The 15640-nt window shown below is 34.0% G+C and overlaps 1 protein-coding gene across 3 annotated transcripts in view; it reads right to left on the minus strand.

Moving 5' to 3' along the window:
- PCDH15 (protocadherin related 15) overlaps nt 1-15640 on the minus strand; it is a 2110989-nt gene that overhangs the window by 310751 nt on the left and 1784598 nt on the right. For all 3 annotated transcript variants that reach the window (XM_074232276.1, XM_074232274.1, XM_074232275.1), the window contains one exon: nt 6687-6780. In XM_074232276.1, the coding sequence (XP_074088377.1) occupies nt 6687-6780 (94 nt within the window). The remainder of the gene's footprint in view (nt 1-6686; nt 6781-15640) is intronic.

The raw sequence follows: 15640 nt of genomic DNA on the forward strand, positions 1-15640 counted from the left end.
CAGTAATCAAATTGGAAGAATTTAGCTATCCTCAACAATCAATGATCCAAGACTACTCTGAAGAAATTATGGTAAAAAAATGTTTTTACCTTCTGGGAAAGATTGAATGGATTCTGCATACAGATCAAAGTATGCTTTTTATATAAATACATATACAAATATAGCATTTTTACCTTTAAAAAATAAAAAGCAAGATTGTCTTTATAACAGAGAAGAGAATTATAACAGAGAAGAGATAATCAGTAAGAATAAAACATTGATTCGCACTGACACAGCTTCCCTTGTCCATGATGGTCTTTTCACTAGAAAAAGGAAAGGAGAACATGCCCTGCTTCTTCCTGGGTTGGAATTTAATTCTTAAACCTTGAAGAAAGCACAGAAGAGAACAGACCTTATTCTCTCATTACAGTTACATCTTAACTTCAGTAGTTTTTGTGGAAAAAGTAGACTCATTTTCATGGCTGTGAAGGATCCTATCCCACTCTGTTTGCTTGTCCTGGGCAGTTGCTATCCATAATGCTTCACAATTTGTACCATTGAGTTCATCTAATAATCTTGCGATCTTCCTTTCTTAATTTAAGATCATGACTACATCAGTGGAGTACTCACATTATTCATTTGGTATATGCATATATATAAATATTTACCTAATGATAATTTTTAACACAATTCTTTTGTTATTCATTTTTTGCTACAGTGCCTATGTTGTAGCTTTCTCAGCGTTAGCACATACTTTCTCACTGTTCAATGTGAGATGCTCACTATGAAATGAGTGTCTGTAATGTTCTCATATTACTTATTACTACTACAGAACTAATGGTAGAATGTTGGTGTTAAGATTATGAGCAATGCTGTAACTTGAAATTGGGTCCATTGATAACTGAAATTACCAGTGTGAGTTTTTTGTTTCAATTATTTCATAATCCAAATAATGACTGCTATTCTTGTTTAGGGAGATCCCCTTCATAAGGTTAAGTGATATATCAAGTATAATGAACTATATTTCCTTTTTACACAGTGAGCTAGTGGCTTTCCTTAAAATCAATCATAAGTGCTTTTAATTTATTAGTTGACTACATTAAAAAAGAATACTAAAATGTTTCTTTCTAGCATTGGGAGAAGACTTAATAATGAGAACTTCTTTCAAAGTCACCCTCATGATAGTGTTAGCACCTCCAATGAGTAAACTCAGTTAATAGTCAGATATCAAGGTTACTAAACATGTCTCATCTTCAAGTGAATTATCAGAAACTATCAAGTCTAAACAGGCATGGGTAACAATGGCTTGTCAGTGCTGAATGTGACCAAAAATGATTAGGCCCCCCCAAAAATCATTAGCTCAAATCTGTATACTTAAATAATCAGTGTTGATGAAAAAGTGAGATTTTTTTGATAAATGATTTCAAATTCCATATGATAAAAAGAAACATCACCAAAATGCATACTATAGTGATTCTGAAATTTCAAGCTAAGGAGCATCAGTGCTGCCCAGATTCACTATGGTTTGTACTCCATAAACCTGGGAACTAACATCTGTAGACTCACAAGGAAACTGGTAAGGATAACAGACAATCAGATTCCTAGCATATTTTTCTAACATCACTGGATCGGACTTTTGCTGTTGTTTCTCAATATCTTACATATAGAGGTATTTTTTAATCTTTTTTTGGCATCATAGTGATGATAATTACCACATAAATCTACATTCACACTGGGATTTGTTATTAAATTAGCTTTTAAACTTATAGAATGAGTGGAAGAGATTAATCATTAATTCAGGACAAAGTTCTGGATTTTGAGTGTGATAATCTAGGGTCAAATTTGGACTCTAAATATTCTATGTGACTTTAGTCAAGTCATCTCTGTCCTTACCTGCTATGAGAATCTCCCTCTCAGTCAAATAAGAATTTTGGATTAGATTACGTTTAAGTTCCCATCAAATTATTCATCCTCTGCTGACTGACATATGCTGCGATAAACACTGTGTTCAAATGTAACCACATATATTTGTCAAACTTTATTATGAAGGCATTCATTTTCCTTAAGAAGACTCAGATAAGATCTTAATGATAGTTCTGTTTTCTAAATTCCTCTGTCTTGATGATTGTTCATCATTCTACAATTTTTTTCTTTGTTTTAAGGTTTTTGCAAGGCAATGGGGTTAAGTAGGTTGCCCAAAACCACACAGCTAGGTAATTATTAGGTGTCTGAGGCCGGATAAGGACTCAGGTACTCCTGACTGCAGGGCTGGTGCTCTATCCACTGTAACACCGAGCTGCCCCTACAATTTAAATTGACCTGAGAATGATTGAAATAAGGGTGAGCTAAAAATAGACCAAGTCTCTTTTCGACTCACTGAGAGACGGTTGATGAGAACTCTCTTGACCACATAGAGACCGAAGACTACAAATATCTTTGGGATCAGAATTGTTGTTTGTCCTCTGTTCGCAAAGAAAACCATGATATCAGAAAGAAGAGGTGACTCGCAAGTGATTTGGATTTAATGAGTCTGGGCTCCCTCTCTCCTCTGGAGTCATCTGGGTCTGGTTGGCAAGATATAGATGAGAACGATTGGAGATGGTCCAGGATACAATGGGAGACCTTGTTCTCTTTAAGCTAAAATCTTTTCCAGATCTTAGTTTGTCTATGGGAAGTTCAATCAGTGATTAAGGAGAAGTGATGATGTTTTTCCTTTGTTCTTAAAGCAGATCATGAAATCAAGGAGGTGATGCCAACCCATGTATGAGAAATAGATTTGAGCTGAGAAGGAGCTATGCTAAGTCACCAGTCTCACTTTCTCCTCTGGGGTCATCTGGGTCCAGGTATGAATTTGAACAACTGGAGTTGGACCTGCATGCAAGGCAATTAGTCTTAAGTGAGTCATGTAAGACCAACTAGCTGGCCAGTTAATGCATATTAATGCATAACATATGCATACAATGCGTAGAACATTTTAATGTTTCCAAAGTACTTCAAATATATTATCTCATTTAGTTATCACAACTGTATGAGGTTTTTCCCCCCCCCCATTTTTTTCAGATAAGGAAACAGAGTCCTACATAGATCCAGAAGGGATGAAAATATAACTTTCCAAAAGGCACAGGCCATAGTGGACAGAGATCTGTCAGCCTCCTAGTTAGGAAGGTCGAGGCTCACTATGCATCATCATTATCAACCTGTCTGTAATGTTTTCTGACATCAGTTTTGATTTCATTGATATGAGGAGCTCCAAGAAAGGAAATCAATTACCAAGGCATATTGACATCTTCTCTGAAATTTTAGAGTTTTAGGGAGTTGTCCAGGATTCTGGGAGGCTAAGTGATTTAGAAATCACAGTCCATGTGTCAGAGGTAAGACATGAACCTCGACCTTAACACTTAAATAAGAAATGAGACAAAGAATGGTCTCTTTTACCTAGTCAAAAAAAAAAATCCGGGAGGAGAAAAACATCAGAATTTCTGGCCAAAACAAAACCTGTTCAATTTACATTCACTGTGAGACAATAGAGCCCCCAAAATAAGACTCTGAGGTCAAAATTAGAAATTAAAATATGACAGAATTAAAAAATCCTATCAGACCCAATGATTCAATTCCAAAGGAATTTTCAAACTTTCTTATGGCCTAAGAACATCAGTTCTTAGCTGGACCTATGAATAATGTATTGAATAGACTAATTCATCTTCATTAGTTTTTTCCTGATAGAATATTGTTATTCATAACGCATTTCTTTGCATTTAATGTCCATGATTAAAATATTCTTATTAATGGAGCTATAATTTCTTTTCTGTTTTATAACATGATATTTCCTATAACCATGACTTTCTCTTGATGGTTCACATCAAAGTTCCTCCTTAATTTCATTTCATTCTAATTATATCTTTTCGTTCTGGGCCAGATTCCCTCCTCTTTCTCCTCCTTCTACTTGGTATCTTACCCTTCAGTCACTGCCAAGGCGAGTCATCCATTAACCTTTCATCATAAGTCATGTTTCTTCATTTCTTTAATTATTTCCTTCTTAAAATTCCCTTTGACTTTCCACATGTATCTCACATAAGCATTTTATATTGAAAAAGGTATTAAATATTCAACAGGAATAGATTCTATATTTTATTTTATCCATTTCTCTTAGAGTTGATCTCACCCTCTTTTGGATCCTAATATTTATGCTAAGACTTCCAGATGTTCCATCACTAGTGGTTTGCGGTTTGATTAGCACAGACACCTATGCCAAGTGAGGGTCTACAGGGAGGTCATAATTATTGTTACCTCCAACCACCTAATTAAACAATTCATTTTTTTAAACAAAGAAGCATGTTTTAAACACCTATACTCAAAATCCTGTGTTAGATATCAGCACAGAAAAGTACGCCCCCACTACACACCATGATATTTAGGTCTGGTTTTTTTTTTTTTGGTTATTTGCAAGGCAATAGGGTTAAGTGGCTTGCCCAAGGCCACATGGCTAGGTAATTATTAAGTGTCTGAGGCTGGATTTGAACTCAGGTACTCCTGACTCCAGGGCTGGTGCTCTATCTACTGAGCCACCTAGCCACCCCTACATCATGATATTTAAATGTAATTTATTTCCAAAATTTTCTACTCCAATAAAATAATTTCTGTAATAACTAAAATAGTTTTTAAGGATCTTGTGGTCTTTAGAGATGGGGTGAAGGATTATAATAGATACACAAATAAGTGAATTCAAAATGGATAGTATTTAGACATGCAAACAATTCAGCTCAAAGGAGAAATCATTGACAACTGTGTGCTTGGAAAGATCTCCTGGGAATATCACCTGAGCTCTGCTTTGCCTTTGTGAAAAACAAATCTTTTTATAAACCTATGCAGAAATCCTGAAGGAATTTTCTACAACAAAGCATGCATTTGTGGGACCCTTCACTTATAAACTGTGATTATTAGAATTTTTGCCTTTAGAAATATTGATAACCCCTCCATGTTAGTTACTTTTTTCATAAACCATGTTTAATCTCTTTAATCTAGTCAAGTTCATTTTTTTTTAACTCTAGGTCTAATCTTGGGTAAGTCACTTAATCTTTTAGGATCCAGGCAATTTTCTAAAACTATTGCTGAACTATTTCCTCACTCAGAGTTCCCTATATTGATAAGATAAATGACCTGCAGCTAACAAAAAAATTGGGAGAATTATCAGAATCCATCATGGAGCTATTTAACTGAGCTCTAGTGCATTCTGATGAGACTTCCTCCAGAGGGAGATGAGGGGTTAATTAGAAAGCCAGGATGACCTAAAGTCATTCCATCCACACCACTGCCAATTGCTCTAGGATAAAATACAAACTTTAGGTCTTCAACTTTTCTACACTTTGTGTGTTACTCTCCCTCACGTGGTTTATGCTATATTTGAATTCCTTGAGCTTGACATAGCCTGTTCCTCACTCCTACAATTGACGCCCCCTTTATTCTTAGTTTTTTTTGAAATTAAACTAAGGATCCATTTCCTAGCTCTACCTCTTGTTGGATTGTTCCATCCTCTGAACCCAATAGGGTGATCTAAAGCTTCTTTTACTTGGTGGGTCCTGAAGTATTTGAACAGGTATCACGTCTCTCTGCCCCTAGCCTTCTTCTGGAGAATTAACAACTGTGTCTGGAAAACATCTTAATACGGCCTGATTTCAAAGAAAGTGCTATCCTCTAGCTTCTCTACTTGTGGATGTCTTCCTAAACCATCGGGACTGGATCTGAAAACAATACCATAGCTGTGGTCTGACCAGGGCAAATACAGAGTCACTCTCACTTCCTTATTCTAGGGAAACCATATGGCTCTTAAAGAAACCCAAGACTGAATACATTTTCATCAATGACATGTCACAAGGTAGAATTCATTCAATAACTTATTCAACAAAAATGTATTAATTAAATAATATATCTCAGGCAGCATTCTATGTTTTGGGAGGAAAGAGATAAAGACAAAACCATTCCTGCCTTCAATGAGCTTACATACTATTGGGAGAAATGAGCACGAATAAGTAAATAACAAATGCAAACAAAGTAAGTTCTGTGACAGGAAAATGGTGCTAAGAAATTGGGGTAGGGGGAGTGGGTTTTATTTTTCAGTAAAGATTTCTCAATGAGGAGTGTAAGGAAGGGAAAGAATTTGGAACTCAAGGATTTAGAACAGAATGTTGAAACATTTTTTCATGTAACTGGGGGAAGAAATAAAAAAAAAAAGATAAAAAAATTAGGTTGAGCAACTAAGTCAGTCCTTATATATAAAGTTTCATCTGATCTTTCCATGCACCAAAATACTAAGGCCTTTCTCAAACTGCACTTTAACCATGTCTTTGCTATCATATGATATGGAAGACAGTCATAGTCTTCAATTCTTACTGACACACCAGTATGACACACAAACTGTCACAATTTAAAGATTCCATATAAATATTTCAAAATGGAAAATCTCCAAATAGCATTTGTTTGCCCCCAAACCATAAAATTACTGAAGAATAATATATATATATGTATATATATATACATATATATATATATATCTGTATGTATATGTAGGTAGATAGAGAGATAGAGAGATAGAGAGATCCATGATTCCAACAGGTTTTTTTTTTAATCACAGAATAGTTAGGTTTTTTGTTTTGTTTTTTTAAGTAGCCTGAAGTGCATTGTTAAAGTATATTCATTAGAATTTTACTCACCCCATCAGGTCTGCCATCAGAAGCAGTGACTATCAAAATGTAGCGGTCTGTACTTTCTCTGTCCAATGCTTTTCCCAAGGTAAGAATTCCAGTGCTAAGAGGAGAGAAAAACAAATAGAAAAAGTTAATATATTTCAAAAAGCCCATGATTATTACAATTAATTTCACTGGGGAAATTTTAGAAAACCTTCCTATTTTTGCATGTATAAAGTGTTTCAGATTTGTCTTTTGGTGAAGAACACTGAGACTCAATTTATATGGAGAAAAACATTCTTGACATGGAATTTGGAGATGTGGTTATAAATTCCAACTCCTGAATTAACTAGCTTTGTGACTTTGAACAAGTTTTTTCATTTTTTTGAGTTTCATCAGAATCTCATTATTACCACCATATATAGTTAGAAATAATTTTACTCATACCATTTAATTGGATCCTCCTCAAAAGCCTATAATTTTGGCAATACCAGTATTAATAGGATCTCCAGGAAAACGGAGCCTGAAAGAGGTTAAATGTCCTACCTACAATCCTCTAGTTAAGTATGAGAAATAAGATTTGCATCCAGTTCTTACTAATTCTGAGTTTGTTTTTTGTTTGTTTATTTATTTTTAAATTTTTTTCATTTCTATCCCAAACCTACTCCTGGCGCTCTGAACTTTACCAGAGTGACTCAGCTGACTTCTTGCTCTGGAACAGTCCCCCAAATCTGCAGCATTCTTACCCTGGATGACCCCTCAGTGCCTGAGGCACCCCCTTTTCACTGATGGGTTCTTTCTCAAATCTCCACTTTTTTAGAAATTTACCAGGTCAGTCATCCTTCATTTCTTTTTTAGATCCAGGCTTGACTCTCTAAATTTCACCACCATTATCCCAAGTGGGTTCCTTCTCTATATTTCCATCCCCTGCTTTTATGTCATCCCTCATGAAAAAGAAAGCTCCTTGAGGGAAAGAACCATTGATTGTTCTTATTCCCAGTGCTCAGCATAATGCTTCATAGATGCTTGTTAAGCTTGCTTTGAATTAGTTCAGTGCTCTACTCAACAGTTCACTATTCTACTTTAGTGAAATAAGAATGCTGATTCTGGCAATGTGGTATAAGGTAAGGAATAAATAACTGAGGGTAGAATTAAGAAGACATGAATGTAAGGAGCACCTTGGACTCATAATCACTGGGGAATGCTGGGAAAATCAATTAACCTGTTAGTGTCCCTCCAACACTCTAAGAACTGCAAATTTCAAGATATGTGATGATCTGCATCAGTAGACACTCCTAAGAGATTAGTGATAACATTACAAGTCTGGATCCTTCAACTTCTATCCCCACTAACTTATACATACACATTCTCTCTCTCTCTCTCTCTCTCTCTCTATATATATATATATACATATTATACATATATATGTATATATACATATATATGCATATATAATATGTTTTATATTATATGTTTCTATGCATAAATATATATATATATAGTTTTATCATCCATTTTCTATTTTTCTCTCATCTATGTTTATATGGACATAATCTATTTGTCTATCTATCTCCATACTACTTATTCCCTAGACCAGCTCTTTATAAACCTCAAAGCACTGTGGTAATCTTGCTTTTATTATTATTTCATACTATAGACAGATAAAGAATTTTTAATATTGTGACAATTTTTGGAAAGGATTGCAGAATACAGAATTAAAAGGGGTGATTGAAAAATGCATCTAGGAAGATCACACCTAGAGATAAATGATAGGCAAACAGATAGATAGATAGCACCTAAATTAATTCTGAAAACTATTGTGTTCATCAAGATTCTCAGAGTAAACAATTCTATCACTCTTTACTAATCTAGCTGCTCTTACAGACTGTAGATTATCCCCAAGGCCATTTCAATCATTACTGTTCATTACAAAAGGTAGTTCATTATTTTATAAAAAAAAAACCTAACTTATTCTTAAAAATGACCATTAATCATGGAACATCATGATTATACCAAACTTGGAATGGACTTTAGAGTCCATCCATTTTTCTTTTGAGATGAAGAAACAGAGGCTAGGAAAGAGTTAATGATTTGCCTAGGCCCCACAGCTGGGAAGGAGTGCAGTAGGCTTATATTGTTGTCTAGTTGTGATGTTACAAAGCACACATTATTTCCATTTAATATTACTAGAAATCTATAGATACTTTTCTCACCTCACAGATGAAGAAATCAAAGATCATAGAAGTGAATTCAGGTCAACTGAATTCAGTTCAATTTAGATGGGTTATAAGCTCCAAGAGGCCAGGAGCTATTTTATATTTTGCCAAACATGCCACATAGCCAGAGCTCACTATATTGGGATTGTAACAAATTCATTCTGCAGCTACTTTGAATAAAGTGAAGTGATTATCTTGGAGACTAAAAATGATAGAGACACAATATGATCAAAAATTTCAGGCTAATAGGGACCTTAGAAACCATCTAGAACCTCTTCATTTTTATAGATAAAGATATTAACCCATCCAAAATTGCATAGCAAGTACACACTGGCAGAAGAATTTGAATTAGATTTTCCAAATATTATCTCCACTATGACCTGCTACCTCCCCAGTATTATTCTCTATCTTCTACTTCCTCAGGAGAAGCACTTTAAAATACAAATGAGCAATGTGTAAGAATTAGTTCAATGTACTAAAGTTGTTTAATTTAGAGAACTGAAGATTAAGAATGGAAGGAATATGGCATCTGTGTTCAAGTAAAGGCAATGAGCTGTTATGATGGAGAGGAGGCTATAATTAAATCAGGAAAACATCTTGTTCCAAACACTTGCTGATGGTGTGATCCTAAAGAGATCACTTAATCTTTGCCTCAATTTCCTCATCTGTAAAATGAGGCTAATAATATAACCTATTTTTCAGTTCAATATAAATCCTAGTTACTATTATTATTTATCCTATTATTTGTATATGAAAAATTGAAACATGGAAAAGGTAGCTTCTTCTCAGGTATATTTTAGCAGGTATTCCTTCTTTGGTTATGTGTTCAGTTAGATGTTGATTGAGATATCTCCTAATTTTGAAATTATATTACTCTGTGAATTTCAGTCTGTTTGACAGCTCTTTAGCTGTGGTATGACTTCTTTCTGTAAGTGACCCACATAGGAGCCAAGATGACACTGTGAAGCTAGCATGCTCCCAGACCTTTCCCCTACACACTGTGTCCCCCAGAGACACAGACATTAAAGCTATAGATACCACCAAAAAAGATAGAAAAAAGCTTTCAACTTAGACATCATGGAGGATCTTCAGTGAAGGTCTGCCTCTCTGGGGGAAAAGGGATTATGCTGACCCGTGCTGTGCCAGTGTCTCCAATGCCTTACAATCAATTATAAAGTTCTTAAGGGAGATCTTCAGGGTGTCCCAGTGCTTAGGGGCTCTTTGCATAATTAAATCTCTATACAAAATAAAATATACAAGTGACTCTACTTTAACAGATACTCAGGGATTTGAAGTACCAAGGGTGGGAATTTAGAATGGCTGGCCATAAAGAAATTAGGAAGTGAGTTTATTTTAATGCATACTTTAGTTAAAGAGGGTTTAAGTACCATGGTTGGGGTGTAAAAAAGGACAGTGGGAGACAGTGCATTCCAGACTTTGACTGGGGAGGGCTGTAGATGGAGGGAGAGAATATACTTAGAGCAATTGGAAATGAAAACATCATAAAGAGATCAGACAAGAGATTCATTCCATTTGGAGGAGGATGCTGGGTGGGGGTAGGGTATAAATGGTTCATGAAAGGAATTGGGTTTGCAAGATGTTTTGGTTCATGAGTATTGTGTGTCCATGGAGGGTACTTGAAAAGGGGGTAAGGTATAAAGTGACTATAATTTGTTGTGATATGACTTTTGAGAGTGTATTTTTAATGAGATAGAAGAGGAGAGGGTGCTTAGTGACTGAGGCAATGCTTCTTATCAAACAATCAAGTGATTATTCAATCAACCTTGGAGAATTGTATTTCTAGCAGGTCAGATAAAAGGAGTCTATTTTGACAAAGGTTATATAAGTACAAGACAGGGTTAAAACAATAAAAGCACTAGGAGAAAGCTAGGTATTAATGGAAAAATAATACCAGGTGAAGAGGCATAAAGCACTATTGGAGAGTAGGAAGGGAAAGTGTGAAGCTTGAATAAATCCTACTCAATAGATCTGGCCCCAGAAAGGGAATAATATACAGTCCCAACTGGGTATAAAAAATCTTTTGTATCATACAGGGAAGTAGGTAAGGAATAGGAAAGAAAAAGGCAGAAGAACTTGATAAAAGGGAAGGTAAAGGCATAAGTGAAAATAAACTGAAAGTTAAAATTTCAAAGAAAAATTGAAGGGAAAAGAAGTAAAACATTGATGAGGAAGAATAAGAGGAAAGGAAAGAGAAAAGTACAAATGGGGAAAGATAGCATGGAAAGAAATACAGAATTAGTAATATTATCTGTAAATGTGAATGGAATGAACTTTCTTATTAAGATGGAAGCAGACAGAAAAATGAATTAAAAATCAGAATCCTACCATATGTTGTTTATAAGAAACATATCTGAAGTAGTGAGATAAAGGTAAAAGATTGGAGGGTAAAGGTAAAAGGGTGGAGTAAATACATATTATGCTTCAACCAAAGTAAAAAAAAAATCAGGGTAGCTGTCCTGATTTCAGACAAAGCAAAAGGAAAAATAGCTGTCATTAAAAGGAATGAGGGAAGGAAACTGTATCTTTTTAAAAGCACTCAAGGCAATGAAGCTATATCATCAATAAACATATGAGCTTAGTGGTATAACATCCAAACTCTTAGGGAGAAGCTAAATGAATTACAAGAAGACATAGACAGCAACTTTTTTTAGGATTTTGCAAGGCAAATGGGGTTAAGTGGCTTGCCTAAGGCCACACAGCTAGGTCATTATTAAGTGTCTGAGGCCAGATTTGAACTCAGGTTCTCCTGACTCCAGGGCTGGTGCTCTATCCATTGCCTCACCTAGCCACCTCACCAGCAACATTTTAATACTGGGGAACTCAGTCTTCTTTTCTCAGAAATAGATAGATGTAATCACAAAATAAATAGGAAGTTAGGAAGAAGGTGAATTAAAACTTAGAAAACTTAGAAAATTGAATGGGAATAGAAAATGGAACCCATACTAAAATTTACTATGTACTAGAGAATGAAAGCCTTATAAACAAATACAGAAAGGTAGAAATGATAAAAAGCACATACTTTTCAAATCAGGATGCAAGTAAAATTACATATAATAAAGGGCCATGGAAATATAAACCAAAAATTAATTGAAAACCAAATAACTAAATTTTAAAGAATGAGTGGATCAAAGAATTAATCATAGAAATAATCAATCATTCCATCCAAGAAAATGATAACAATGACACATCAAATCAAAATTTATGGGTTGCAGCAGTTTTCAGGTGAAAATGTATATCTGTAAATGCTTAAATAAATAAAATAGAGAAAGAGAAGAACAATAAACTGGAAATACAACTAAAAAGTTAGAAAAAGAACAAATTAAAGATTTCCAATTTAATAACAAATTAGAAATTCTGAAAATCAAAGGAGCGATTAATAAAATTAATATCAAGAAAACCATTGATCTAATAAATAAAACTAGAGGTAGTTTTACGAAAAAAAAAACAATAAAATAGATAACCTTTGGCTAATCTGATTAAAAAAAGAATACCAAATTACCAGTATCAAAAATGTAAAGGGTGAACTCATCACCAATGAGGAGAAAACTAAAGATATAATTCATATCTGTTTTGCCCAACTGTAATCCAATAAAATTGATAACCAGATTGTAATGGATGAATATTTATCAAAATAAAAAACACCCAGATTAACAGAAAATAAAATAAAATACAAAAATAATTCCCTTTCAGAAGGTGAAATTGAAGAAATCATCAATAAAATCACTAAAAAATGTTTCAAGGTACAGATAGATTTACAAGTGAATTCTTTTGAACATTTATGGAAAGATTAATTCCAATTGTACATAAAACATTTTTTAAAAACAGGTTAAGTGAATTCTACCAAACATTTAAGGAACAATTAATTCCAATTCTAAATAAACTACTTTTAAAAAATAGTTCTATCAAATTCCTTTTATGAGAACAATATGGTGCTGATACCTCAAACAGGAAGAGTCTAAACAAAGAAAACTGAAGACTAATCTTCATAATGAACATTGTTGTAAAAATCTTTTTTTTTTTTTGCAAGGCAATAGGGTTAAGTGACTTTTCCTATGGTCACACAGGGAGGTGATTATTAAGTGTCTGAGGTCAGATTTGAATTCTAGCTCTCCTGTCTCCAGGACCAGTGCTTTATCCACTGTGCCATCTAGCTGCCCCAATGCAAAAATCTTAAAAATTTAGAAATTAAAAAAAATTTAGCAAAGAGATTATAGCAAAATATGACTAGGATAATCATCATGATCAGGTAGGATTTATACCAGGTAGGCTGGGATGGTTCAATATTAGAAAAACACTCAACATAATGGAAGATATCAAGAACAAAACTAACAGAATCATATGATTATCTTAATAGATCCTGAAAAGACCTTTAACAAAATACAGCATTCATTCCTTTTAAAAACACAAGACAGTATGGGAATAAATGAAACTTTCCTTAAATAATAAGCAGTATCTATCTAAACCCATCAACAAATATTATCTGCAATGGGGATGAACTAGGAGCTTTTCCAGTAAAATGAGGAGTTAAATAGGGTTGCCCATAATCACCATTACTATTCCTTATAGGATTAGAAAGTTAGATTAAGCAATAAGAGAAGAAAAAGAAAATGAAGGAATTATAATTAGCAATGAGAAAGCAAAACTTCCACTCTGCAGATAGAATGGTATACTTAGAGAACCCTGGATAATCATCTGAAAACTACTTGAAACAATTAAGAACTTCAGCAAATTAACAGAATATAGAATTATAGTTTTATACCACAAAACCTATTAAATCATCAGATTTCTATACATGAACAATAAAGTCCAAGGGCAAGAGACAGAAAGAGAAATTCCATTTAAAATAAATGTAGACATTAAATGCTTGGGAATCAACCTCCCAAGGCACATTTAGCCACTGTATTAACGTAATTACAAAACACTTTTCTCTCAAATAAAGTCAGTTCTAAACAACTTGAAAAAATGTCAATTGTATATAGTTAGATTGAGTTAGTATAATAAAAATGACAACTTTACCTAAATTAAATTGCGTATTCAGTGCCATATAAATCAAATGACCAAATACCTATTTTGCTGAGCTAGAAGAAAGAGTAACAAAATTGATCTGCAGCAAAAAAGGGCAAGAATATCAAAAGAACTAATGAAAAACAATGTAAAGGAAGGTGGCCTTGCTTTACTAGATTTAAAATTATGCCATAAAGTGGCAGTCATCAAAACTGCCTGATATTGATTGAGATATAGAGTAATGGATCAGTGGATCAAATACAGTAGTAATTTACTATTTGACAAACCAAAAGGAATAATTTTCTGGGATAAGAATTCAATATTTGATAAAAATTCATTTGGCAAAACTGGAAAATAGTATGACAAACAGTAGGCACAGACCAACATTTCACAGCCTATACCAAAATAAGTTCAAAATTGATACAGGATTTAGACATAAAGGGAGATGCCATAGACCAATTAACAGATCAAGAAATACTCTGTCAGATTTATGGAAAGAGAAGAAATTTATACTCAAAGAAGAAAAAGAGTACACTAATGGGGTGGCTAGGTGGCACAGCGGATAGAGCACCGGCCTTGGAGTCAGGAGTACCTGCGTTCAAATCCGACCTCAGACACTTAATAATTACCTAGCCATGTGGCCTTGGGCAAGCCACTTTAACCCCATTGCCGTGCAAAATCTAAAAAAAAAGGGGTACACTTATAAATTGAAAAAGGGATGAGTTTGATTATATTAAATTAAAAAGTTTTTTGCACTAATAAAATCATTTCTGTTAATATTAGAAGAAAACCCGAAAGTTGGAAAACAATTTTCACAGAAAGGGGTTCTGATAAAGGTCTCATTTCTAAAGTAAATAGAGAATTGAATCAAATTTATAAGGTTTCAAGTCATTCCTAATTATTAAATGGTCAGAGGATATAAAAGGCATTTTTCAAATAAAAAAATAAAGCTATGGAAAGCATATGAAAGCATATGAAAAAATGTTCCCAGTCAATTCTGATTGGAGAAATGCAAATTAAAGTAACTAAGAGATACCACTTCACAACTATCATATGGGCTAAAGGGAAAACGATCAATGTTGGAGGGGTTGTGGGACAATTGGGAAATTAATGCATTGTTTGGTGGAATTGTGAAGTAATCCAAACATTTTGGAGAACAGAATGGAACTATGCCCAAAAAGCAATAAAATTGATTATACCCTTTGAACCCGTAATACCAATACAGGCTTTTTTCCAGTAGACATCATAACAAATGGGAAAAATCCCATATGTTCCAAAATATTCATAGCAGCTTTTTTGTAGAGGCAAAAAAATTGAAATTGAGGGGATGCCCATCATTTGGGGAATAACTGAACAAGTTATGATATATGAATATTATGGAGTACTATTGTTCTATAAGAAATCCTGAATGGTTGGACTCTAGAGAAGCATGGAAAGAATTACAAGAACTGATGCTGAGCAAAGGGAAAACATTGTTCACATCATCTTCAACATTGTGAGCTGATCAACTTTGATAGATACAGCTCCTCTCAGCAGTTCAAAAAGTTAGGACAGCACTAGAATACTATTATGGACAATGGCATACATATTCAGATGAAGAAAATAAAACAAAACACAACTACAGAATATGAATTAACATTATGTTTACATTTTGAAAATTTACATATACAGAAAATGACGAATATGTAAACACGTCAAACATAAATATATACATACAATGATCAGTAGACTGTTGCTGAG

The sequence above is a fragment of the Macrotis lagotis genome, chromosome 4 (genome assembly GCF_037893015.1).
Source record: "Macrotis lagotis isolate mMagLag1 chromosome 4, bilby.v1.9.chrom.fasta, whole genome shotgun sequence".
NCBI classification, from domain to species: Eukaryota; Metazoa; Chordata; class Mammalia; order Peramelemorphia; family Peramelidae; genus Macrotis; species Macrotis lagotis.